The sequence below is a fragment of the Temnothorax nylanderi genome, unplaced genomic scaffold, assembly GCF_030848795.1.
Source record: "Temnothorax nylanderi isolate EJ_2023f unplaced genomic scaffold, tnyl_v1.0 TNYL_tig0070_pilon, whole genome shotgun sequence".
Taxonomy (NCBI): domain Eukaryota; kingdom Metazoa; phylum Arthropoda; class Insecta; order Hymenoptera; family Formicidae; genus Temnothorax; species Temnothorax nylanderi.
Genome location: NW_027249132.1, coordinates 611190 through 637348, shown reverse-complemented (window position 1 = coordinate 637348; position 26159 = coordinate 611190). Strand labels below are relative to the sequence as shown.

Genomic DNA, 26159 nt, shown 5'->3' with positions numbered 1-26159 from the left:
CACTTAATGGATTAACGTTTCGACGAATAGATACGTATCCATCTATACCGTGAGAACGAACTATTTGCATGCAACGCGAAATGTACCCCAGAATGGATTAGCTGTTGATAATCGATCATGCACGGACATTGCTAATGTAACAAGTTTCGCCGGGCGGTAATTTCGAGCGTACGCTCGTACTTTCGCGATCGATCCAAACGCGAAAGCGTAAAGGCAAATTTCATAATGGAAACGTTGTTATAATATTAATACATAGCATTCAGTTTGGCCGCCGGCGTGCTTTACTCTACACTGTTTTAACGCTACGCATCGATGCAAAAGATTTTCGCATCTTTTAATTAAAGTTATCGAAAAACCATTTGCGTAGGAATAATTACGTTAATTACGAATAGATATACCGCTATAATTATGTAGGTAGCATAAAAAGTTTAAAGTTAACAACTAAGTAAAATTGACATATGACATATGACGATGATACTTTATTGGCTATTAAGCATAAATTATTATTACAGTCGATCTATGTTACAAATTTATTGTTGCAAAGTGAGTATTAATCGCTTGTAAAATAACAGAAAATGTTTGTGTGCGTATGCATGCGCGCGAGTCATATCGTTTTTATTAAAAAGGTATCTATGCATGTACACGAAGATACTCTATTATTTTTGATAATTTCAAAATGATAACGCGTATTTTATATGCAACAAAACATTAATATTTATATTAATAATAACAGGTTGCGGTTGAAATTGAAAAGAGAACGCTGCAATTTGAACCACACGTTAGAATGATATACACTTGATAAAATTAATAATGATCTCCCTCTTCTTCTTCCCCATCAGAGCTGTAAGAGCTATGCGTTTCGTAAGATCCGTCGTCACCATCTCCAGAGGAATATTTCTCGTTGTGGCTGTAAGATTCCGGCTCTTTCTCCTCGGTGTAATGGCTACTATAATGATCTCCATCATCGCCTCCGGTATAGTATTCGCTTCCCTCACTCGAGTCAGCGGCGTAGACCGTATCGATCATAGTACCTATAATTTTCATATCGTATTAAATGCTAAGTACTTATGAAGAATAATTTCGTTTTATTTGCAACATCTATTTCAAAGCGCTTTGGTGCTTTGGTGGATATCGTGTTTTTACAGTTTGATTAAATTTTATTTTATCGTTAAATTGACAAAGGTAATCATGTAACGACATATATACATGTATATTCTTCGCGAGATAAGTAAAGCGAATACATAATATATGAACCTGAACTTTTTATCAATTAGATTTCTCTTTATTTTCTTTTCAGATTTTCGCGTTAGTATCTACTATCGATTTGTAAATTACAGTTTGACGATTCTTTACCTGCGCCCTCGTGATCACGATTCTTTTTCTCGTTATGACGTTTCTTATCGTCATGAGCCTTGCCGTAAGTGGTTTGCGTCTCAAATTCGTATTTGTCGCCATCCTGTTTGTGGAAGGTATCGAGAGTCTTGTAGCCGTGATCACCTTTACCGTAGGTTTCCTTCAAGTAACCCTTCTCGCCCTCCGCATCGCTCCCGTAGGTTCTGTAGTAACCACCCTCGTCTGATTTGCCTAAAACCACATTGTTGTCCGCCCTTGTTACGCTCAACAAGACATCTAACGCATTCAACACTCGGCGATAAACATTAATCTGACATATCTCAAAGAGAGGGAGAGACAGAGAAAGAGAGAGATATAATATAAATTACAACTAATTGTTTTAGATACAATATACTTGTTTTAACTTATTATTGATTTTCTTATAATTATTTAAATCACATGCTAATATATGATAAATTATATTTCTAAGATTGCCTATGGTTTTCTAAACTACATATGTTTTCGTACACTATATTCTATTAGAAACATTAGTTTATAAAGAACATACCAGATGCGTTTTTCATGTGTTTTTTAGTATCTTGTTTCGGTGCGTTACCGGCGCTCATTAGGTCCCTCACTTCCGCTGCGATTTTTAACGGCGCCGGTTGGCGTACCTCGCGAATGAATGAGCCAACGGCGACGACGTCGTCCTCGACATTTTCGTAAATAACAGATCTGGCCAAGGAGTTACAAACGAGCAGGTGCGGGAGCAGTGACACAAACAGTTTCCAATACATCTCGCGGGAGATTACTTTAATCTTGTCGGTTTCAATGATTCCTTACCCGTTCAATCTATCTCGCTGAATCTTTTATAACACTCCCACCTTCTCAAGTAAAATCCTTCTGACAGGAGCAGTAGGCATTGCGTGTATTCGTATCGATCTTGCAAGTCGTCGCTGTGGCCAATCACTTAAACGAGCAATTTGACTTGCGCTTCGCTAATTTCGCAACATCTTCCGCAGAAGTTGTCTGCACCAAAGAAAAGATCTGCGAATCCTGTCGTGCGAATACCTGTCCAAGATTTTAGAGACCGGATCGATCGGTCGATCTATTGATCTATCTAAGAAATTAGAAAGAACCGACGATTGTGTCATTCACTGTCGGCTTATGTAAAGGCATCTTTTCGTCATCAAGGAAGTCACGCCGGGTTTCGTCGATCGGGCTCGTCGACAATGGCAACTGATCGATTGCGCTTCGCCGTTAAGCCGAACCATCGATCGGACGGCGCGATATTATCTGTGCCGTGCGTATCGCATGAGTGATCTCGCGCTTTCCACGATCGCGAGCGTAAAAACCGTGGAATCGAGTTGCCGATAGCTGATAGAATTGTCTGACATAACGAACTCTAGTACGTTGCCCTTTCAAAACATTACGACTCCACTCGCGCTACGCGCTGTAAAAGTTTGTTTAGAGCTGAAATTAAGTTCTTTCTCTCCCCCTTCTTCTCTTTGCTCTTTCTCTCTTTGAATTTTATTGATGTATTGTATTCGTAGAATGTTTGTATTTGATGTACAAATATAAAAACTAGAATCCAACTCCGCGCTCCAAATTAATTTCAACGAATGCGGAGCATCTTTGAAAAAAAGGCGTGATAAAAACTAAACCGTAAACCATCATATTGAATTCACTTTGATATAGGATCTGCAAAGGATTAAATTCAGTTGTATTTAATATCGAGAATATGATGGAAAAACGCATTTACGTTCTATTGGTTTTAACTTTATGCATGTATTCCTGTGTTTTGATCCGTATTAATATTTAACATAACGACATGAAATGTAATATAGGAGAAGCAATTAGTTCGGAATCATTATCGCCAGGGCGATATTATATATTAACGACCCGGTATATAAGTGATATCCCAGTAATAATTATTACTCGATTGGACGATTCGGTATTGGATGTAATAAAAACTCTGAGATGTGCGTCGTTACTACACGGTATTCATAATGCTGCGAGATGAATATTCGCTTTTCAAATCGTAACACGAAAGAAAACTGTATTTTAATCGTATTTTAGCTGCAACATGCTGTCTACGCACGAATGCATATACCTAAGTAGTTTAGAATAATTCAGAAACAGAGGATGTTGAATTGTTTTTTGTGACGTGTTATTTCACGATTGTTGCACGATTGTTCCACTTTAATGATTATTCCGAAGTTTTTACTATAAGAAAGATGAAGTTTTTACCGGGACAAATGAGAAATCAATACGGGGTGGAAAAATATCTCACTTATATCAATTTGAAACAGCATTGTATCCTTTAGTAAGAAATTAATCACTCTTTTTTTTTCACAAAAATATTGCACTGACTAAATCTTATATTAATTGCAAGATAGTTTGCTTCGAAAAAAATAAAAGTTTATCTCAATTATTTTCGACGAAAAAAATGTGTATATACACATACATACACGGAGAGAATTTTCTCTTAGAATTTACCCTGAAATCATGATAGTTGTGGGACAACATGTATCCACCAAGAATTTTATGCGAGCTATTCTGATTAATATCTACCATAATAAAAAGTATTAATATCTATTACATTAAAATATAAAATATGTTTGATTATAATTTTACTAAAATATATCTAGAAAATTTCAATAATTTTTCAAAATTTACCAGTCTTTTGTATATTTCAAAAATTCCTTGGTTACCAAGTTGTCCCAAGTTTGTAGTGAATTTAAGGGTAAAATATAACAAAAAATTCTCTCTGTGTACATTTAAATATACATATACAAAGAAAATTTATTTTTGATTATTTAATTGCAATTTATATTCATCTACAAATTGTAAAAATATGTTGTAAATTTATCTACGATAGTTTATAAATTATATTTTAATTATATCAACCTATTGAAGTGAGAAAAATTGCTTAAATTTAAATTATTCTATTATTAAAAATTTTAAGTGAATTTATGTAGTCTCATGTCAATAGTGGAACCAGTTTCTTTATTAATGTTTATATTTTAAATATTTATTAATATTAGCGCACTATTTAATATTAATAGTATAATCGAAATTGTATTAAACTATTAATATAAACATATGATGCGTACTTATCTAATTCGTAAACAAAAGTGGATATCCAAGGATTGCTGAAATCGGTAGTACCGTTCGTCAGGCGCTGTCTGTGCAAGAAGCTACTAAATCTCGAACTTCATTCGTCTACTTGGCAAGAGGAGTCGTGGGGAGGGGGGTGTTAAGATGATCGTCACTTAAAACCATGCGACCCGTGTCGACGACGTTAAGCGTCTTAGATAGTTGCTGCGCCAGCCAGTTTTCTTGGCATAATCCGGTAATTTGAAAATCTCGGATGGAATGTAACACCTCGTACCAGCCACCGTCTTGGATGTGCTAAGATCCTCGTTTTGCCAACCCCTGTTGCATCACCGTCTCCTTCCAAGTCGGCCAAATGCGCGCTTCGAGCCGCAACCCTCGAAGCAAAGTAAGCCGGTGGCTCCAGAAATAGCCGAGACGGAGGGGTTGCATCGCGTCAAGGGTTGCATCCTGATTAGGGTAAAAGGAGAAGTCTGAGTAGTCTCATTGGTATGCAAGACTCGACGATCCCTGCGATTTACTCAGTACCCTCTTTATACAAATATGTCGCATTATATATGAGCGAATTTGTGGCGGACAATGTGGGATAACAAATTCGTAAATCGACTTTTTTAGCATTTGATTCTGATTAAATATTTAATATTTTTATAATTTAAATTATTTGTTTATTTGACTTACACGAGATATACATATAAAGCTCTAAATATTTATATATTTTTTTTTAAATATAGAAAAAGTTATAAATAATGAAACAAATACGATTAAACATTACACATTCTCTCAATATTTCCAATATATCTTTATTATATCGAAAAACAATTTATATTCATTAAAATATTGTCCGTAGAATACTTTATATATGAATCTCTTTACTGCCTGCTATAGTTGAAAGGAGAAACTTATTGTTAGATGCAGTTATGGTTCTTGTGGCAAGTAGTCAAGGTAAAACCCAGATAAATGTAGATATTCTCAAACGGTAACGCTTAATAAGCTTCATATAAACAATAGTTATCCAATGATAGTTAATCCAACGTTGGTACAAGGGTCTTTCATACCCATGGAGTTTAAAATATTGATTTTAACTTGGAATGCTTGTGTAAACATGTTATCAGAGTACACACCGATATCATGATCGATAGATTGCTCTTATCAGCAAATAGTAAGATAGGAAGTATAGCAATTTTCTTGATACAGATTTTTGTTTTTCTAATATTGGATATGTAGTAAGTTATTATTGGTACAAGACATTTGACTATAATATTGACCATCGATAACAGACTTGCTGTTAGTAAACTAAAAATCACTATGTCAGTAAATCGGATAATTTCTGCAGTTTTTGATAATATCAATAGTATTATATGTACATGATGTTATCAATCAATCAATAATATAAAATGTGTATGTGTAAAATAAAACATACATTTTTGATATAAATAAATACATAAAGATAAATGGATACATAGACGTATTAATATTTGTATTTACATATACAAATTCACATAGTATTGAGTAATTAAAAACTACACTTATATATCCAGATTTTAAAAATCTTGAAAAAATTTTCATACGTAAATCGATAATGTCATATGTACTTCTTAATAGACCCAAAAGATGTCGATACCATACTCGCTTTAGAGTATGGTGTTTCCCGTAGGGATGACTGAACTACCGCACCGTCTCATTTGAGCTTTGTTAATTAAAAAAATCGAGCTTAATACACCGCGGATATTTACAAATATTTATGTATATATTCTGATCTACATACTTTTCTTTGAATGTTAGTTCTATAAAGTTTTAAGACGAAATGAATAAAAGAAAAATGAAATTGTTATGCGTGTTTAATATAGGTCAATCAGAATAACAAAAAAAGCTAAAATTTATTTTTTATTTATATTCTTTAAAAAAAATACGACATAGAGATATGTTCTCTTTTATAAATCTTTTACATCTTTTTTATATCCATTTTTTGATGTCTTAAGTAAAAGGAATCTAACTCGTAAAGTTATTTTTAATTAGTCTATATTGCGCAATAACGTAATAACTGATAAAAATCTGTCTGCATTCTGTAATGCACAAAAATTTTAATTAATACATTCCCTATAAATTAGATTGCGAAGAAATTTTATTCAACATGTTACTTTCAAAGGCGCGTATTTCTATTATTAAACATACTTTAATTATTTTAATTGAACATTTTTGTTAAGCAAGATACTCTACATCATAAAAACATGTCGTTTCACATCAAATGTCGGATTAATCTAGCAAGGATGTTAGCTCAGCGGGTGGAGGGATGGGTAGTAGGGTAGACGAGATATGGGCAGACGCGAGGGGGAAGAGCGACGCAATTAGGAGAGAACATAAATCCCGCAGTTTAGCACACTTCCTCGCCATGCCAGCAGATCGCAGAATACAAATCAATCAGCATAACGGTCGACTGAGCATTTAATTTCCATTCGGCTTCTGATCGAGTGGGATTCGCCGATTCCACTGCGCGCTGCGCGTCGGTGCTTTGCCGTAGAGCCGCTTGTGTGTAGCGGCAGGACCACCGTAGACACACGCGATATCTCGATCCCGCATAGCCCCGTGTGCTCACCACTCATTCTATTGTGGAATCTCTCGAAACGGGTCAAACGCAACGGACGACGGGGCGCAAAAAGGATTTTGCGCGACCCGTAACGAGCTCGACGATGGCGCGATCCCGATAGGCATGCGATGCGTATAGTAATTCGAGTTTGCATGAGCGGCCGGTTTTTATGTGATTACCCTTTAACACGATACTCTGTACAAGATGTTACTTACATCTAAAAGTGCCTAGTTTCCAACTAATTAATAGTGACGTATATATTGCACTTTTGAACGTTATATACAGGTTTTAACGCGTAATGCTAAAATCTAAAATGTACATTCTTTATTGTTGCTTAATTATGCAACGTTTTATTTATTAACGGATATTACGAATTTATTTACTTTATCTTTATTTTTCTCTTATTAGCATCAGCTCTGGCTTCGTAAGAGCGAACCATTATTGATATCTCTCTCAGCGAATCAGGAACGGCCAATATGTCGACGGCACTTTCGCTGCCACTAACCGTGGAACATACATATCGCGTAGGATTCTCGTGCACTTCCGCACCACCTCCCCGAGATTTTGCCTCCAAACTACCGCCGACACGAGCCACCGTCCGGGCTTACCTAACTTAGTCGGCAGCGGTGGCGTGGGTCGCCGTCATTGCCAACCAAGTTTATGGCCCAGACCGACGCCCATAAACTGTACAAATGGTAAATCTACCGTAAGATCATCCCAGCCGAAAATGATGTATCGTAGGTTCCGCGGGACGTACGTACCCGAGAGCCGGTCGACGCGGCGGTGGTCCTGCTTGACCTCCCTCCCTTAAAGAACGTATATATGTACGCGTGAACACAGAAGAGGACTCGATGGTGGCGATACTCGTTGGTGGAGTGATACGATCGAGCACGAGACTCGCCATTTTGTTTCTTGGACACGTTACACCCTTCACCGGATACCTTCGAATGCCATCGAAGACATCCGGAGGACCGCCCGTATCTCAGCTGGTGATACGGTGCGAATGTCAGGCACGAGGGTCAATGACAGCTTGCGACGAACGTTTAGGAGATTGCCTGCGTATGGACTTGACACCTGCGTGCAATTGTGTCATTGTCACTACAGGATTACCAGCTAATGAAATATCGAAATATGTATTGGACGTGCTGAATATATTGATGATAGGCGCTATATTATTACTTGAAAGTAACGTGTCGAATAAAATTTTTTCGCAATCCAATTTTCAGGGGATGTATTAATTAAAATTGTTGTGCATTGTAGAATGCAGACAGATTTTTATCAGTTATTACGTTATTATGCAATATAGACTAATTAAAAATAACTTTACGAATTTAATTCCTTTTGCTTAAGACATCAAATGTGAATCATATTTCCTTAATTTTTAGAAACACAACAATTTGTGAAAGAAGCACTTACAATTAGTGCAAATTTCAGCTTTTTTTTAAATCTCAAAACACATCCTTTATTTTATTTTGCTCAACTCTTGAGTTATATCTATATGTTACTTTTAAGGTCTATTACCTTGTAGATAGAATCATTTCGATCACATTGTCATCAAAATTCGATTGAGTGTTTCATAGAATAGGTATCTATTGATTTTACGGGTTGGTACGCCACGGGCACAAACGTGGAACAGATGATACATCGAGAATAGCTCGTGGCAATCCGTCTCTCCTGAAATTTTTAACGTGAAAGCATCGCCGATGACAATACCACGTAACATTCAGAAAGCTTTACGGAACACGGAGCATCGAGAAGAAGCCCTAGTTTAGTGTACAGAAAGACTGTTCGATATGAACCGCGGCTTTTCAGAGTTTATTTCGGTCATATTGTGGAATCATTACGCTGTCCTGATTCAAAAGTGCCATTGTGAATTTCTCCAATCGACCTGGGCGAATTAGCTTGGCCAGGCTTTTCCGACTTCACGATCGTCATTAGATACCGAATAAATACGAGTTATGAATATAAGTATCATAACTAATATATACAGTTTCCAATTAAAATTAGTACTTTAATATTTAACATGCGCGTGCGTCTTTCTTCTTTTTTCTTCGTGTAAAAATGATCTTGTTTTAAACACGTTACTCGTAAAGATTCTAAACGAATAAAACTAACAGGGAGGATTAAGTGAGCGTAAGTTGATGCAACGACGTTTTTATATAAAAACTTCGGCACGTGTTGCTTTTTTTTAGACCACTAACGCGTGCTTCCGGTAACCGACTCATTCATACAACTATTAGTAGCGGAACCAGCGATTATGACGCTTTACATTGAAATACACCGTTAAATATAGCATAGCAAATTTAACTGTGTGCCTCCGCGAGGTAAATACCATGATGCTATCGGCGATAATAAAAGACGCGCCGCGTGCTGATAATATTGATCCACCTACTTACTATTTACGTGCTAGTAACAAAGGCGTCTCGATTGTTACAGAATGAACCGTCCCCTTCTTACCTCACCACCGGATTTAACTTCCCGATACCCACACCTGTACTTACCTGCACCTCAAGTGAGATGAACTGTATGTAATGGGACAACCCTTACTAAATCCACCATTGTAAGAAATCGGTCGGAGTTAATAATAGCATTCGGCTTTTGCTTTTGTGGTCTGCGGCCCATATTGTGGCACGGAGATCGCGGCGCGCGTGAGATTGGTAGGGTTCATTGAGCGGTGCCCTTTCGTATTATAACGGAGGATGTTCTCTCTCTTTCTCTCTCACACATTCTCTCTCTCTCTCTTCCGTTTATTATAGCTATAATATACTTTCTTGATAAAAAGGATGAAACGCTTTCAACGGATATATGCAATCGATATTTCTCACGACGCGACGTACAGATTTGAATCGAGAATGAAGGTCACGTAGTCGCGTTTCAGACTCGCGTGTATTTGCATTAGTTATCATTTTCAAATACAATTACGTTCCAATTAATTTATTAATGCGCGCCACGCGATGAACTTTGTAACGAACTCCGTTTTTAACTCTTGGAGTTACCACGCGCGAAGCTGTCTGGTCTATTACCCATTGAGATCGACTTCTACATATTATCGGGTATATACTCTTCACCTGCCGACCCTCCGTCGACGCGAAGACGGAAAAAGCTGCGGATCATCGACATAAAACAGAAGTACAGACACGCGAACGCGGGGAACGTTGATGGCAGAGAGAGCGGCAACATACGGTGCGGTCTCTCTCACTTTAGAGCCATCCCTCTTCAATCAATTCGGCCTCTCTCTTTCGCTCATCGTTATCACTCTATCCCGCTCTCTTTTTGTCGTTCGGCTCACTTCGTCTCTGTCGTCACTCCCGTTCAGGCCGCTGCCGTTGTCCCGACGTTACTTCCGTGACGATGAGCTTCAATACGCGCCGATAGTCGCGGCGGGAAACCAACGAGCCTACCCAAAGTCGTCCATGGTTTCCACGCATCCAACCCAACCCAAGCCCGGCCTAGCTCAACCTGGGACCGAGCGAACACATACATAGGCATGTACGCGCGTATAGACCTAGACACGTACAACTGCGGTGCACACGTGTGGTGAACGCACACACCCGCGCGGAGATGGGCGCGAGCGCGCATCTATCCGCTCCTCTGAAATAATAATAGAAGAATGAAAATGAAAGAAAACGAAAAAGTAATAATCTCCGGGATCTTTTAAAATCCATCGAAGCAGACGAAGCCGCCGGATTGTGTTGTGTGTTAGGAGCTTCTCTCTTTCCCGCCTTTCACCATCTTCCAGCGCTATCTCGCCCCTGTCCCTTCCGCTATCTCGGCTCTTCTCTCGCCGCCGCATTTCTTGTCTTACTTTTCCTCACGGACCGAACCCTTATACACGAGAAGAATCCAACGACGACGAGGTATACCGTCACACATCGATGTACAGTGCGAATGTAGGTGCAATGCGAGAAAAAGATGCGTCTACGACATGTATGTACATACATATGTTGTACATGCGTTCTGCGGTATATGTACAACGATAATTTATCTTTTCTCCTGGTGCATCCTATCTGTCGATCCATCGATCTCTCGGTCGGTTTATATAGAGCATCGTTGCGCGACGATAAATTCCAACTTACGCTGATAAATTTTCTGCTCTATCGCCGTCGCTCGAACTTTTGTCACATAAAAGGACGGTATGACAAAGTGATACACATATACACGTATACACACATACGTGCGCGCGAGCGCGCGCGCGTATACGTACGAAATAGAAATTTTACGTTTTGTAGATTTCCACTCCGCGAAATATATCATTACAGTAATTAAATATTTAGAGTCAGTTTGAGTCAAATGCTTAATCTTTCTTAAAAGCTACGGAAACCTTATATGTACATATTATAAGTTTACTAAACTCATCGCAAATTCAGCAACCTTGCGGCCTAATTTGGGAGAGCAAAATTCATCACTGATATGTCCTCCGTAACTTCGAGGGATCGGCTAAACCGAAATCGCGAGAGGGCTACGCATTTGACGCATTAACACAGTAGAAACGGCTGCAAAAGGGAAGAGGAGGAGAGCGAAAGGGGATTCGATGTTCGACGGGAAACGTGGATGGCGGGCGGGAGGTTGGAGGCGGTTGACGGGGATCAGAGCAAGAGGAAGACATAGGATTGGAAAGAGAAACGAGGCAGGGCAAACGGCAGCGCGAGAGAGAAACGGAGAGAGAGAAAGAGAGAGAGAGAGAGAGAGGGAGAGGGAGAGAACGAGAGACCGGGTTTCGTTTCGGGGTGAGTCGAGGGGGGAGGCACGGGATTTCACGGGAGGCTGATCACGAATGGACGCGTCTCCCGCAGCTCTGCCGCTGACAGCCAGGAATTGGAATTGCATCGGCGTCGCTCGATAGCCAGCCATCCCGCCAGTCAGGCAGCAAGGCAGCCAAACGGCCTAACAGGCAGAGAGCCCGGCCGTCCACGAACGCTACTGTGCCTGTGCCTGCCTACGTACCAACCGAATCCACTGCCGTCGTCGCGTTTCCTCGCGCACAATCCTCTCCGGGAGCGATCCCCTCCGATAGATCTCTCCGTGCTCCCTGTAGAGAGACAGAGAGACATAGATCCGGCGATCCATGCGAGACGGATGGATGGATGGACTAGGTGCCGATATCACATTTCGACGGATTTCGCATCTACGCGAATACATACGAGTTTACGTCTAACATCGCGTATGTGTAGATAACGCTAGATTGGAAGATCGGGCCGAGAATAGATGTAACAACGAAGCTACTAATGTCTAAACGAATGAGACTGTCGAACGAAAAAGCATTGATAAGCTTATTCAATACTTCTTTTCGGCCAATTTTCTGTAACATTAATTTCGTTTTCTGTCTTCTCTATCTTAGGGGCGAAAACAAATCACGCAATAACGATATATATATTTTTTATTATATAGTATAACAATATAATTTCTGTATATAATTGACGATTATAATGACAACATTACAACATTTAATATAATAATATTTGTGTGTTTGAATACAATATTGCAGTATGTTAGATACACGTAAGGTAAAATGTATGAATCTCGTATACAGATCTTTCCTTCATAGTTATTGCACTTTGTGCACCCCAGAGTAAGATGGCTCTCTATTTGCCCTTCTCTGGAAACTCGTTATTTGGGTTATCGAGTGTATATAGATGTACGCCGTCGGACGGTAGATAGGTAGACACGTTACGAGCACGTATAACCCGGATTGATGCCGGTCCATGGGATCTCCGCGAAATACTGGATACCCGCCTGCTCGCCAGTATTGTCGGATCTGTGTTTTCGAGGGGATTGGATTTTTTGATTTAGCGAGCATGCAGACGCCTATATCTCGTTCCCCGTTCAGCGCCGATTGCTATTCCACGCGCGGACTCGAATTTAACGCTGTAAAACAGACGTTATCCCGCGATTACGAGCGCGAGTACATGGAGGAAGCTGAAAAGACTTGTAGAAGCGCAAAGTTAATCGTCATTTTCACCATTTTTTATGTGACAATAATTTAGATAATTAAAATTGTACGGAGAACATAAAAAATCGACATGCATTTTATGTATCGGTTTGATGGAACATTGATTTTTATTAAAGCGCATAACGTCGATGAAGAGGTAATTTCTCTAGCCCGTTAAGAAATAATGTCTTCAGACGTGTAAAGATAATCGCTTCGCGAGAACGTAGGATGCCCATTTCCGGCGCAAGCGTTACAAAACATCGAATCAGAAGATGGTTGTAACGTGGTAACGACCGTGAGGCTATAACCATTGTCGGAGGACGAGAAAAAGACCCTGGGGAACGCGGGTGCGTGCCATCATTCCTCGCCCTAACAAGGCCCCCCGTTGCGTGTAGAAGCGGCCACGTATCAGCCACGCTAAACTACAACCCCCTTTCGCCTTCACGATTACCCTCGGCTCGCCCGTGTCCAACCCCTTGGCCGACCACCCCTACATTCGTATCGATGGTCCTAGAAAACGGTCTCACCTCAATGCTAATAACACGTTGATAGTACGAGCAACACGCGGCTGCTCCCACAGAAAACGGGGGCCCCCCCCCTCTGCCCGTTCTTTCTTCCTCCCTTGCGTATATCACCACGCTTTCCTACCCACGTGTTCGTCGCACCCTCCGTTTACCCCTTTTTACAACACTTCCTCTCCTCCCACAATATGACTTATGTCCACGGGCGATGTCGTTCCGCAACATAATTATGTCGTACCGAAACGTAACTTCGCGTTTCGTCCCTCTCGTCGCGTAATAGTCGTCGACGAGCCGCGACGATCTACGACGACGATCGGTGTCATGACACGAGGGGATACTCTGGCGAGGGAAATCACTTAATTTTCATGAGCCCGAGACGCGACCCCTTTCTACGAACGACTCTCCAGTTAGAGGGATGTTGATCATTATGAAATAATAAAGTCTCGTAATAACGGTCTTTTGACACTGAATCCATCAAGCGAAACTGAATCGGTTATATGAAAGATCATTAATTGCGTGTTTAGAATATAGATTTCTTCTAATGGGCGATGATGTTTAACATTCCAAGAACTTATTTCAGAGTATATATTTGTTCAATGTCTATTCATGTTAACAGACCTGCGACACTATAATATTCTTTACAGTGTACACAACCCGATAATTTTCAAGCATCTTGTTTGAACGTTGCACCATCGTACATTTTCTTAACGGCAATTCCCCAAGTCCCATCGCAAATATCTTCCGCATCAAGTAACCAAAAATAAGGTCAAGCTACTTACAGATCATGCATTATTACGCGGCATTTCCCGTGCAGGATGAATAGGGTTAGATGCATAAAGCACATCGCAAATCTCTTTTATCGCGGCTCACGGCCATAGGGATAGCGTGTAAACGGCCGCCATTTTCAGATATTCGGCGACAATTCGAGAAGAGATCTCTTCGCCGGTATACTTGCGCTCACACGCGCACACGCTCCCGTCTGCGCGTGGCTAGATAGACGAGTAGAGGGGCAGAGAAATAAAGATGGGTACCGGAACAGGCCGAAGGGCGGAGATTAAGGGTCGCCGAGGAGATGAGTTTGTTAAAAAGGCAGAAGCGGGCCAGCGGCACGCATCAGGGACATCAAAGCGACAAGACGAAATGAAATCCGACCGTCGCCACCCCGCACGGAGAATCTTCTCTCCTCGTGTTCTCGTTCCCGTTCCTTTATTCGCTTCCCCTTTCCTCGGAGTTTTCGTCCCGCGCGCGCGACGCAATGTCTTCCTTTTTTATCCCTTCATCCTTGGCTCCTTCTTTTCTCTTTCTTTCTCCTTCTCTCTGTTCGCGTTCCGTCGCGAGGTACTTCATATCCGTTCCACCTCTAACCCGGTGCGAGCGAGTAAAGGAGGCGGAGAAAGCAAGGGTAAGACCGGAAAGAGTGCGGGGAGGGACTGGGGGAACCCTTTAAGGGAAGCGGAGGACGGTGGAGCGCGAGCATCATCCCTCTCGCAATTTCAACGTCGTCGTTTCTAAGGCGCGTTGCTCATATTTCTTTGCGATGGCATGCAGAGCAGAGTAATTAATCGTATGTTCGTACTTTCGCGCGAGTTTTCTTTATTATAACGTCGACAAACAGCAAAAGATAAACTAAAGTACAAAATATTTTTAAAAAGACTCTAAAGAAGACCGTCCTATTTTTTGTCCTTTTTTTTACGAAGCAATGCTGATATCTTTTACAAGTTGTTTTTTGTCGCAATATTATTGTTACCGTAATAATATTAAATTATCTCTCTCGAAAGCACACCCGAATAATCGAATTGATACTTTCGTATTTAGTTTGGAGCGCAGTTCTTTGATCCGCTAACTTTCGAAAACAGCAGTCGCGCGGAAACCTCGCATACCCGTTGCGAATCCATTCCGTGGCGCAATATTCTTTTCAAGCTTCGGTTTATCGGATAATTCGATCACGTAAAAAAATCTTACGGAGATTCGCCAAGTTTTATCGTCGTCGTCGTCGTCGTTGTCGTTGCGTGCCAATAAAAGTCGGCAGTTACTTCGCGGACTAAAGCTGGAAACCGAGCGCTCTCTCCGCTCGATTCAAATTTCCTCGACGGGGACACGATCGGATCATAAATATGTATCCGTTCGTATATTCCCTAAATTCATGGAAATTCTTTAATTGAGTTATTTTGGTTTTCCACGAGGCGGGTGTGCCGTCGGAAGGAAGAGGAACGAGTAGTCCACGGGAAAAGCCGTGTGGGAAGCACGCAGCTTCAAAATCTTCTTAGACGGTGGCAACTTTAGATTGGCGCGGCACTAAGATAGTATTATTTAACGATATATAATTTCACGTCTACCATTATTTTGAGAAAATATATGTCAGTAATAAATAACGTTATTATCATAGTTTATTAGTGGCAAAGTTGTATTGATTCTATAAATTTGTGAACTGCATATATAATATTTAAAAGACTGAACTAAAATTTTTTAAAATTTCTTTATATACGTTGTTCTCTTATAATTAGATAAATCGACGCTATAGAAATATGCGTGAGACATATATGCAACAAATATTTGCAACAATAAATTATATAATCTTTTGTTATATCACAAATATCAGCCAGGTAAATCCTTTTTTTTATATAGTTTAATTATATTTTTATTTATTAAACTATAAACTATAGGTAACTGCAAATCGCGCAGAGTTTATTTTTGTCGTGGCATTATTCGCTTTCGTGGCATATTTCTAACTTCTTCGAGAAAAGAACGTGCGACGTCCGGTAGGTCGTGAGCTAATCTCCCGGCAAGTTAGCTCATGGCATTCCGCGAGTACTCTCGTGGCATTTTAATATCTTCGGTGCGAAAGGGTTAGCACGCATAAGAGGCAACGACGCGAACGCGAAAGGGACGACGACGAGTTAGCGAGTTGGTAACGACGGTGATGAGAAAGAAGAGAAAGTAACGAGAGAGGGGTCTTGAAAGAGCAGGCGAGCCTGAATTGCGCCGACTTTGTCTAATGACTTGTTACCAACGACGCTATCGTAACGAGGCCATCGATAAGTGACAGCGGGTGTCGTATTTTTGCGTGAGTGAGCCATTTCGAAGGGACAGTCGAGGTTGCTTACGGAGGGACGAGGTTGCTCGGGTTACGTATGAGCGCTCTTTTGCCCTGCTGCTTAGATATACCTGTCATCTAAAGGCCAACACTAATAATACTTGCGTTTATATATTTCGTGGCAACGGAATGACAATATTTTATGTGAATTTCTCGTATCTAATAATAGAGAGATGGCAGTTTATAAAAATTCTATCTTCGCGATTGTATTCGTTGGGCAACATATTATACGATTGTTTTCAATTTAGAGTACATTGCGCCGACGGAAGGATGATATTTTTATTGTCCGGTAAGGTGGTTTTCTCTTTCCCTTGTTTATTTATTGTCTTTTTTTACCGCCATTGTTCCATACTTCTGCGCTAGATACCTACGCGTCTCTATAGCAACTCGCAGGCAGACAAGAGACCGATTACCTACACGCACATCTACATAGTTAGGAGCATGCGTGCACCTATTTACTGGATATTACGTATGGAATGGCCTAGTTTAAGAAATTGTTATGTGAAATATGAGGAATGCATAAAGACAATGGTTTTACCGTGTAATCTTGAAAAATCCACAGACGAAACAAATTTTAATTACGTTAAGTGCCTCGTTTGTGTGCATATATAATATTAGCATTCTTACATTAATGTGTCTTTTAAAATTATTATATGCAACTAAACTTTTATTTAAAAAAGATTTATTAAAAGATACTTAATTGCATTTGACAAGTGTAAGATAGTAAATTAATAATAAATAATAAATTTATAATAGAATAAAATAATAAGCGGTTAATATACGTGTATTTGAAGTAATATATCTGTTCTGATTTTAGAAATCGTAGAGAATGATTTTTGTCTCATTATATATTTAAAACTTTTGCGTTATATTTACTAAATTATATATACAATTATACATATACAATAAACATAATACTTTCAGTTTGCGTTAAACAATTTTTTCCTTCTTTTTGTCGTTTAATGCTATTGCACTTTTCGCGCCGCTTATGGGCGCAGTAGGGTGTAACTAATACTTTGCCAATTGTGAAATCGTGGCATTAATATTAGGTAACTTACGCAAAATGCCGCGTGCTTGTAACACCCGTAAATGGCATGGTGTAGGTCGAACAGCGTTGAGGGGAAAAGCCCCCTGATGAATTGTCCGCACGTGTCTACCCACGTACCGCCGCCTAATTACATGCTGATCATAGTGACTACCTATACCGTCCCCCTGAAACGCGAAATTGCCTATTGTCCACAGTTTCGCGGTCAGAACGACCAGCAGCCTACAACCGTACTCTAACTTTCGATACGTGCCAAACGGCATTATTATTATTTCCATAATGTCATTTGCAAGGGTCTCTTTCTTATTTATGCTTCCGACAATTATTAATTTTTTATTAAGCGAAGCAAAATTTTAATAATTTTCTCGCACAATTTTGCTTTTCCAAAATAAAAATTTATAAGTAATGGACTACATCTATACATATAAAATTTATACACACAAAATCGACACAGTAAATAAAATACCAGTATGATTTTATTACATGAATTTATTACGTTGACATTTTACACTCTATTCTTTTCTCTCTTCGGAATAACAAAATATATGCAGTAATATCTCGATGGTCACCTATATTTCCATAGATCGCTGAGATCGCGTGAAAAATGGTCGGCATTTGGGAAAGGCGATCGGTTCGACCGATCGACATTTATTTTTATCTCACCCTTAAAATTGTCCATCGTGGCGTGAGTCGTGGATTGATGTGTTTGCTGGAGTCGCTGATAGATGGAGGCGTCCGTGTTGTCGGCGCCCTTTCAACCCCCTTAACATAGACAAATGCTTCCTACCCACCCTAACAAATATCTCCTAGATTTATTATGCGAAACCACCCCGGCCTCGCCGCGCCGCACCACGCGGCGACTACGTTCCTGAAAGTTTCGAGAGCAAAAAATTGGCGTTCTTTCGTGCGCACTCGTGCGTGAGAGTGGCAGACACGCTGCGAGAAAGGCTCCGGCTCGGTTTTTCAAGTTCACGACAAATCTGATAATGAATTTTGCTCGGGAAAATCGCATTCTTCCATCGCGTCACGCAATTCATACTTGCTGTTTAGAATAAATCATTTTAAAGCATGGTGTTTTAATAAATTGAAAATATAAACATTTCTTTCTAAGAGAAATCAATATTTGTTGATAGTCGCTCATAATACTAACGAAAGAGTAGCCACGGTTTCAGCGAACCAGCATTGAAAGTTGCTAATAAGCGCGTCCGCTGTTACCCCGATTTAATAATCATCTCGAGTAGTACGACCAAATTGAAAATTGATTACAAACGGGAGCGCAAACTTTAACGCGACGTCGCAACTTTTTTATTTTCTCTTGAAGAATGTCAATAAAAAACGAGGGCCAGCGGCGATAGAAAAAAGAAAAATGACGAGTGTAAATCGGCCATCAGCCAGCGGGTCCCGAGTTCATTATCATTACTCGCGGTTCGCGTGACGCGACACATGATGGTAGAAGCGCGGCGGATGACAACGTCGCCGCCATCCCCCGCAAATTATAGTGAATATAAAAGCGCCGCGAAATGATGCTACTGAACGAACGAATAAACGAACGAATAAACGAACGAACGAACGGGTCCGGCAAACGGATGGACAGACGGACGGACGGACGGACGGACGAACGTAGGTGCAAACGTACATACGGTGCGCCGGCGAACAAAACGCGTCAGCCGATCTCGTCGCATATTTGTGGCTCCGCTATCCGGTCGTAAATAAAGTCCCGGTAAAAACAAAAACACGACGAAATAACGAACAAATGTACCCATCACTTCTGGTACATAAACCCGTATAGCCGTGTGTGCTCACCCTGGGGTGCGACGCCGGTGGTGGTCGCGCGCGAAACCACGAGAGCGCGGCATTCGGGACGTGAAAGCGAGAGAACGGGAAGGAGAGGAGATAAATTCGCGAATGGTGCGCGGCGCTCGTTCAATCGAGTGTCGCGCTACCATTCGATATGGTTCCTTTATTACCGCGCGAGACATCTCGATCGCGTCTTGAGGAAAACATGGAACAACCTGCTTCCTCAGGTCCATAGCGTGTTCAATTTTATCCTCTCGGTTGTGGTATTTTACTTTTAATAGTGCTTGGATAATTACATGACGTAAATATGACTTTTTATTGAGTAAAGTTGATTTACTGGTTGACTGACGTTATTCTTGAAAGTATTAATTTTCCATCTTCGGGGCAGCATTCGGTGATAATACATAAATTTTGATAAATGCCGTAATTAGTGTCAAGATAATTTTCTCGCATAGTAGGGAATAGATCTACTTCACTTCCGACATACGTCATTACCTACTACTATTTTAGCGGCTGCCCGAAATATGTTTGTTTCCCTTGTTTTACGAATGCTTTTCTTACCGTCATTTAATCCAATTTAATATAGGCTACATATACATACATATATCTTAAACTTTTACATAGATATAGTAGAAAAAAGAAAATACCGATAATATATTGAAATTAAGAAATAAGAAATTTGCAAATAAAATTCTGCATGTTAAAAGGAAAACTTATAGCTCATGAACAAATACGAAGAAGACTGATCGCACGATCGTTTAATAATTCGTAATCCTTTGAACTATCCCTTGCCCATCTTCATTGAACCGCGTCCGAAGAAAGAAGCTGTTCGAAGGAGAAAGCAAGTACACTGTTCCATCAGCCGGAATTACATCGGGCGATCGTGCGCGCAGCCGGGGACACTCGCGTCGTCGGCCAATAAAACGAGATTCCCGCGGATCGGCGCAGGGAAAGATAAATTGCGGTATTCTTGGATAGCACGGACGCGATATCGGTGTATATTTACGAGCCGTGGGTGCCATGGCGGGTCGCGGCGGAGCAGAAAGCGACGCGGGGGTTGAGAAAGGCGGCGGCGGCGGCGGTTCGGGGAGATGGTCGACAACGCTTCTTGCGAGACGGAGGCCCCCGGGCCGTGCGCCGCTCAAAAAACATTCAAATTAATTCCGCCCGGCTTGTTCCAATGATGGCGGCCAATGTTGTGCAACATAAGACGAGACCCCGCCGGTCTCGTCCGTGCGCGGATGATGGTAGAACCTACTCACGTACGACCGCGCACGTGTGCGCGTGCACACGCGTGATCCCCCGCATCTGCTATGTATATGCACGTACGTACGTACGTATCGTCGATGTACCTGCCGTGTCGGTGTACATATCCGCGGTGTACACGCCGAAGACCAGCCCCCTGACCCCTTTCGTCGTTGTATATATCGTCGGTGCTCCCTTTTCTCCCGCTGCCGCTTCCTTTTTTCTTTCTCTCTCTCTCGCGCGCTCGTTTTTCCTTGCCGCTCTAGTCGCCTGCCCCGCCACGCGACGACCATCCACCTATCTCTCGGTCTCATATACGACGGGGAGACTCGGGACCGTGTTGGTAACAACGTTCCCGGGAAGAAGCTTCGGAAAGAGGAGAATTTTCTCGTGCTTGCTTCTTCTTTTTTGCTCTTACACTCGCTCGCTCGTTCGTCCTTTTCTCTCGCGTCGAATTTCACCGTTCTACTTTGCATGTCTTTGCAGAGAAAAGGACTCGGCCGGGGTGAGCTTCCTTGCAGGATACAGAGAGGCGACCGGAGGGAGACCGGAGACGGCAAGGGGGTTGGCGGAGAAAAAGAGGGACAGAGAGGGAGAGAGAGAAATGATAATCCATTCGGCGGTCATAACGCAGAGCCCGGCACCGTAAAGCTCACCAGACAAGAAATACGGCCAACCAACCGGCCTCTCTCCCTCCGTTTTCCTCTCTTTCTCCATCTCTTTCCGTGGCCTCTCTCCCGTCCTCCTCTTTGCTCCTTTACCCCGCAGCGAACTTACCCCTGGTTATATGCAAACCGCCATCGTTCCCTCCGGGCCAGTCATAAACTTACTGAATTATATTATGCGGACCCGCTACCTCTCTGTCCACCCCGTCTTTCTTCCCCCCTTTGTTCCCGCAACGCTCTTCACTCGTCCACCTTTTCTTCTTCCTTCCTTTTTTTTCTTATAAATCGCATAGCAAGTCGCAACAGGGTGAACGACGTCCTTTAGAAGCCAATGGAATGCTAATAGGATAAGATTTTGCCGAATACCATTCATTCATTGTTTCAGACTGCCATACGTATAAAAATTGGAACAATCCATGCTGTGAAATAAAAATTACAAATTTTAATAAGCGACAGAGTCGTACATTAATCAAACTTGGTAATATTCGTAACAATGTTTTTCTAAATTGTGCTGAACAATTTCGATAAAAGCGCTCAATCTTATTTTAGACATATTTTAGTCTATCAAACTATTATATATTTTTAAGTATGAACATAACATATATGTTAAAATGTCACGAGATAGTTTCTTATCGTGTATAATAGGAAAAAAGGTCGTATGCTTCGAGCGTCGATGGGTCCGAGAGCGATTTATAAATTCGCCAGTCGTTCTTGCCTCGTTTAGCCCCGATTTTCCGCAAGTTAATTCGCGCCAGGCGCCACAAGTCGACGTGCATGACGACATCGATCGGTCCACTCTCAATGTCGTCACTGGCGAGATGGGCGAGAAGCAACGGCGACAAGCAGGGTCATTACTGAATGCAAATCATAGTTTGGCGCGATCGATGAGTTTGCACGGTGTCCCACGAGCGAACGAGCGAATGAGCGAGCGAGCAAGCGGCGTGCGTAACGCCGTTTAACCGTTTAGGGGTTCGTGGCGCTCCAACGGGGTGAGAATCGGCCGCCACCCGGCTTGACACGCGCCTCGTTGCACGCCGTGTCGATCAGGCTCTTTTTTCCTCCTCGTCGCATTTTAATAACCACGCCACGTAACCACCCTCCTTTCACGTGGGCGTCGGCGCGCTTATCAGCGTTGTGCGTTTATAATATCCAGAAGAAGTAATACACGGGGGAACAACTTCGCGGCAACTTCGTAGCAACCCGTCGGAGCTAATGTCCCATTAAATCCACAGCATCGGGGGACGTCTTTAGCAGAATCTATTAAAAGACTCTGGCTGAAGGAACATTGTGACGCGACAACCGTATCGTCGGTGAAGATCGTTTGATTTTCAAGCCAAACTCAAACTCGAGAAGAATAAATAATCGCGGACACTGGCACTTTTAATCTTGAGACATTTTGATGCCTTGAACCAACAAAATCTGTAGCTTTATTAATACACGAGCAACACACACACACAGATACGTATAATATAACTTTATGTTAGAAGAAAAATTAATTTAGCCTTTTAATTTGCAAAGAAAAAATAATCTATATTATTAAATTTCAAAATTTCTCACAACTGGCAATATCGAACACTGCATCTTTCTGCAAGAAGAGACACATGCGCCTATCATTCAGACACACTCATCCATCGCTGCTTGCACCATAAGCTATCATGAGCCAAACGGGATAGGAAAATCTCAGCGGATTGAGTCGTCATCATTGTTCTCAGTTTCAGGACAAAGTGTATCAAATCGCGCATTATAATTGGAACGTTGGCGCGGCACGTGCCGGAGGAACGAGCGCGCGATCACAGTAAGACCTGCTCGTATATTATTCCTACGGAATCATAACTCCGAGTCTCGGTATCGAATCGAATTACACGGCGATCGTTGGCCGGATGAGTTTGGACGAGCGGGCGATCAATCGGGCAAGGGAGGTGCGGGCCATCGGGGGACGTCTTCGCACGCTTGTGTGCGCACGCGAGTGCACGCGCGTCGGACGATAATGCGTTTTCGCGCCGTTGCAGCCGCCGTTGATCGTCGTCGAGCCGATCTCGTTGGCGATGCGCGTGTATTCGCGTGCGTGCATGCGCGCGTATATACCGGCTCGTTCTTTTTACGTGTCGCCCTTCTGCTGCACGGCACGAGCGGTCACGTGCCTCCGGTAACTACCCCCCGCCCACCCCGGTTCACCCTGTCACCAAGCCACCCACTTTAGACACCCCCGAGAGAACCCCGGCCCGACCTACCCTCGTCACCTCCGCGACGAGCTTTTTCGCTCGCTTTTATGTTCTCTCTCGGTCCTTCTTTTTCACCCCCCTCGCAGCTGATGCAGCGCGCGCGTCCATCACTTTAATAAAAACCTACTTACCTTCCCGACACCGCGAACGAGGACGCGGCGTGTGTCACTTGCCTCGGCGCGAAATTATCGCTGGACGATACCGCGCGATGTCAATAATCCCTTCAAACGTGACACATAACGGTATTAGTACACAAATGTATGAGACATAAATTAAGAGCAATAATTACACCGAGAATTCTACACCTATACCTTCTTACATCTATAGAATCTCTTGTAACAAATGAATTATTGCTAATGCCGTTCAAACAAAAGTCATGAAAAGCGAACACCTCTTGTGCAGACGAATGTAGAATGTCGACGCGGAAAATTCGCGCGGCTGAGATCAACGGTCAAGGATCATTCCACGGGTAGTTTGTCGCGCGGTCTCGTTTGACGAGAGATACCAACCCGATCGTTTCGTCGCTCACAGTTCCGCCGTCGTTTGCATAAGCAAGCGTCAACGGGCGAGACGACAATGCGAAAAATGTACGCGACAGCCGCGCGCAGTCGGACACGCTGACGCTGACCCAGCGCCGTTGAACTTTAATATTACAAAAAGTTGTAATCCGGCGAGCGAACTACCTGGAGCGTTAACCTCGGGCGCCCAATTTATAAAAATAACGATGAAATTACTGTTGCGTGAAGTGTAGCGTCATACAGGACACCGATGCACCGGCGCGGCGTTGCATCGCGCGCGAAAGGATGACGGTTATTCGGAGCGGCGCACGAGGAGGACGGGACGGGCAGGGGGGTGGCTGGCTGGCCACCAGGGGGGGGTTGGGACACGGGTTGGTGCATCGTTGCGCAAGGGCTACCCGTGATGTGCGTTTTGTCCGTCATCGGCTACCGGACCATCGGGGCGTCGTTGTTTTAGTCCGCGCTCGCTTTTTACGTTCGAAAAAATATGCGCATTGGCACGTGTGCTAATCGGTGGTAATAACGAAATCTCGGATCCGATTAATTAAAACGGCCGACGCGCGGCGCCGCTCCGAGAAAACGAGCTCTTGGAATTCTTCCGGCAGTATGTGTGCGCCGATAAGCGCATATCGTCTCCTATCGCGCCTCATCCTCCCCGGTCATCCCCTTTCCCCCCCCCCGTTTCCCCCCTTTTTCGCTCTCGTTTTTTCGGAGGCGCTCTCCTGGAATAAATACCCGCTAAAATGTTCGTCGGAGATGAAATTAATTCTTTTTTTTTTATTTTATACGCAGCAGGTTTCAAGAGCGATGCAATTTGCGTTATTGCGTATTAATAGCATTGGTGGCCTTGCGAAAAATTCCGATTCAATTATGAAACATCAATTGGGAGAAGCAGTCACGTACCCAGCCTCGTCGTTACAATGCGATAAAATTCGGCGCGATGTTTCCATCAGCTTTTAATAAATTGGCTGTCAAACTAATCAACTAACTTTGCCAACGAGTAAAATAGGTAATACAATAAAAAAATGTAATTGTACTGCTAATTTATCTATTGCGCATACAAATGTTACTCTCTGCTCAAAGTTTAACTAAATAACACATAAGTATATCATTAAATATAACGTCCGGTATAGCTTACGAAACAAAGCAAGCTCATGGCATCGCTGTCACTTTTTGCAGACGCCTCACGATCGTCAAAGTAGGAACGTGAAGTATGATAGCATCGTTGCGATAATCGCGAGGGGGAAAAAGCGACGTCCAAGTGAGCACGTGTTTCGGTCCTCGCGGTTATTAGATCACGATGAATCACAGAAGAGAGACGATTCTCCCCGCGCGAGTCTCTCGTCGTCCTCAGAAAGATGGTAGGGTCCGCACGACAACCACTCGACTTCTACATCGTCCTCCCGCTCCACCACCATCACTACCAGCACCACCTTGTCCTCCTCCCTTACCTCCGCAATCCTCATCGAGCCGATGCTAACAATGTTTGCAGATATATTGCGTCTCACGCATCACTTGCTCCGCAAATTGTTTTATAAACAGATTATAGCGACAGCCGGGTCGCTACCACCGTAACGCTGGTAATATACCCCGAGACCAACCCCCGCGGTCCTCCCTCGACCGCTACCTCACACGCGGACCATTTCGTGCTTGAGAACGACACAGCAATGACAGTCCTCAGTGACGATCTTCTCCACACAATTGGAGAGAGAGCTATATTCCCTCTTGTAAGAGAATCGTGACCTTTAGACCTGTATCTCAAGTGACCGGCTCGGGAAGTTCTTTTTGAAATTCTTTCCGTTACGGGCTATTCATGTTTATGTGTAATACATAGAACGTTTGTGCAACGTTTACATAGATTATACGAGCATTAACGTTGTAGGTTGTAAAGCTTATTATATCGAAAATTTTTTAATAATGTCGCAAAATTGAACAGCATGTACATACATACACTCACGATCATTATCGAATAAGTCGCTTTGCGTATGATTCGATGCTATAAACATACTCGACGATAATAGTACACGGCAATTTACGTTAAAACGAGTTTAAATTGGATTAATACGTATTGTAACTCTTGCGCTCAATGC

At 42.3% G+C, this 26159-nt stretch overlaps 1 protein-coding gene across 1 annotated transcript; it reads right to left on the bottom strand.

Annotated features, from left to right (window-relative positions):
* Window positions 1-464: 464 nt before the first annotated feature.
* On the bottom strand, window positions 465-2129 carry LOC139773825 (uncharacterized). Its single transcript, XM_071708579.1, has 3 exons — window positions 1901-2129; window positions 1354-1584; window positions 465-1031 (listed from the first exon to the last, which is right to left on the bottom strand). Exons 1-3 carry the CDS (start codon window positions 2127-2129, stop codon window positions 805-807), a joined length of 687 nt encoding a protein of 228 aa, XP_071564680.1. The 3' UTR covers window positions 465-804.
* Window positions 2130-26159: the final 24030 nt, after the last annotated feature.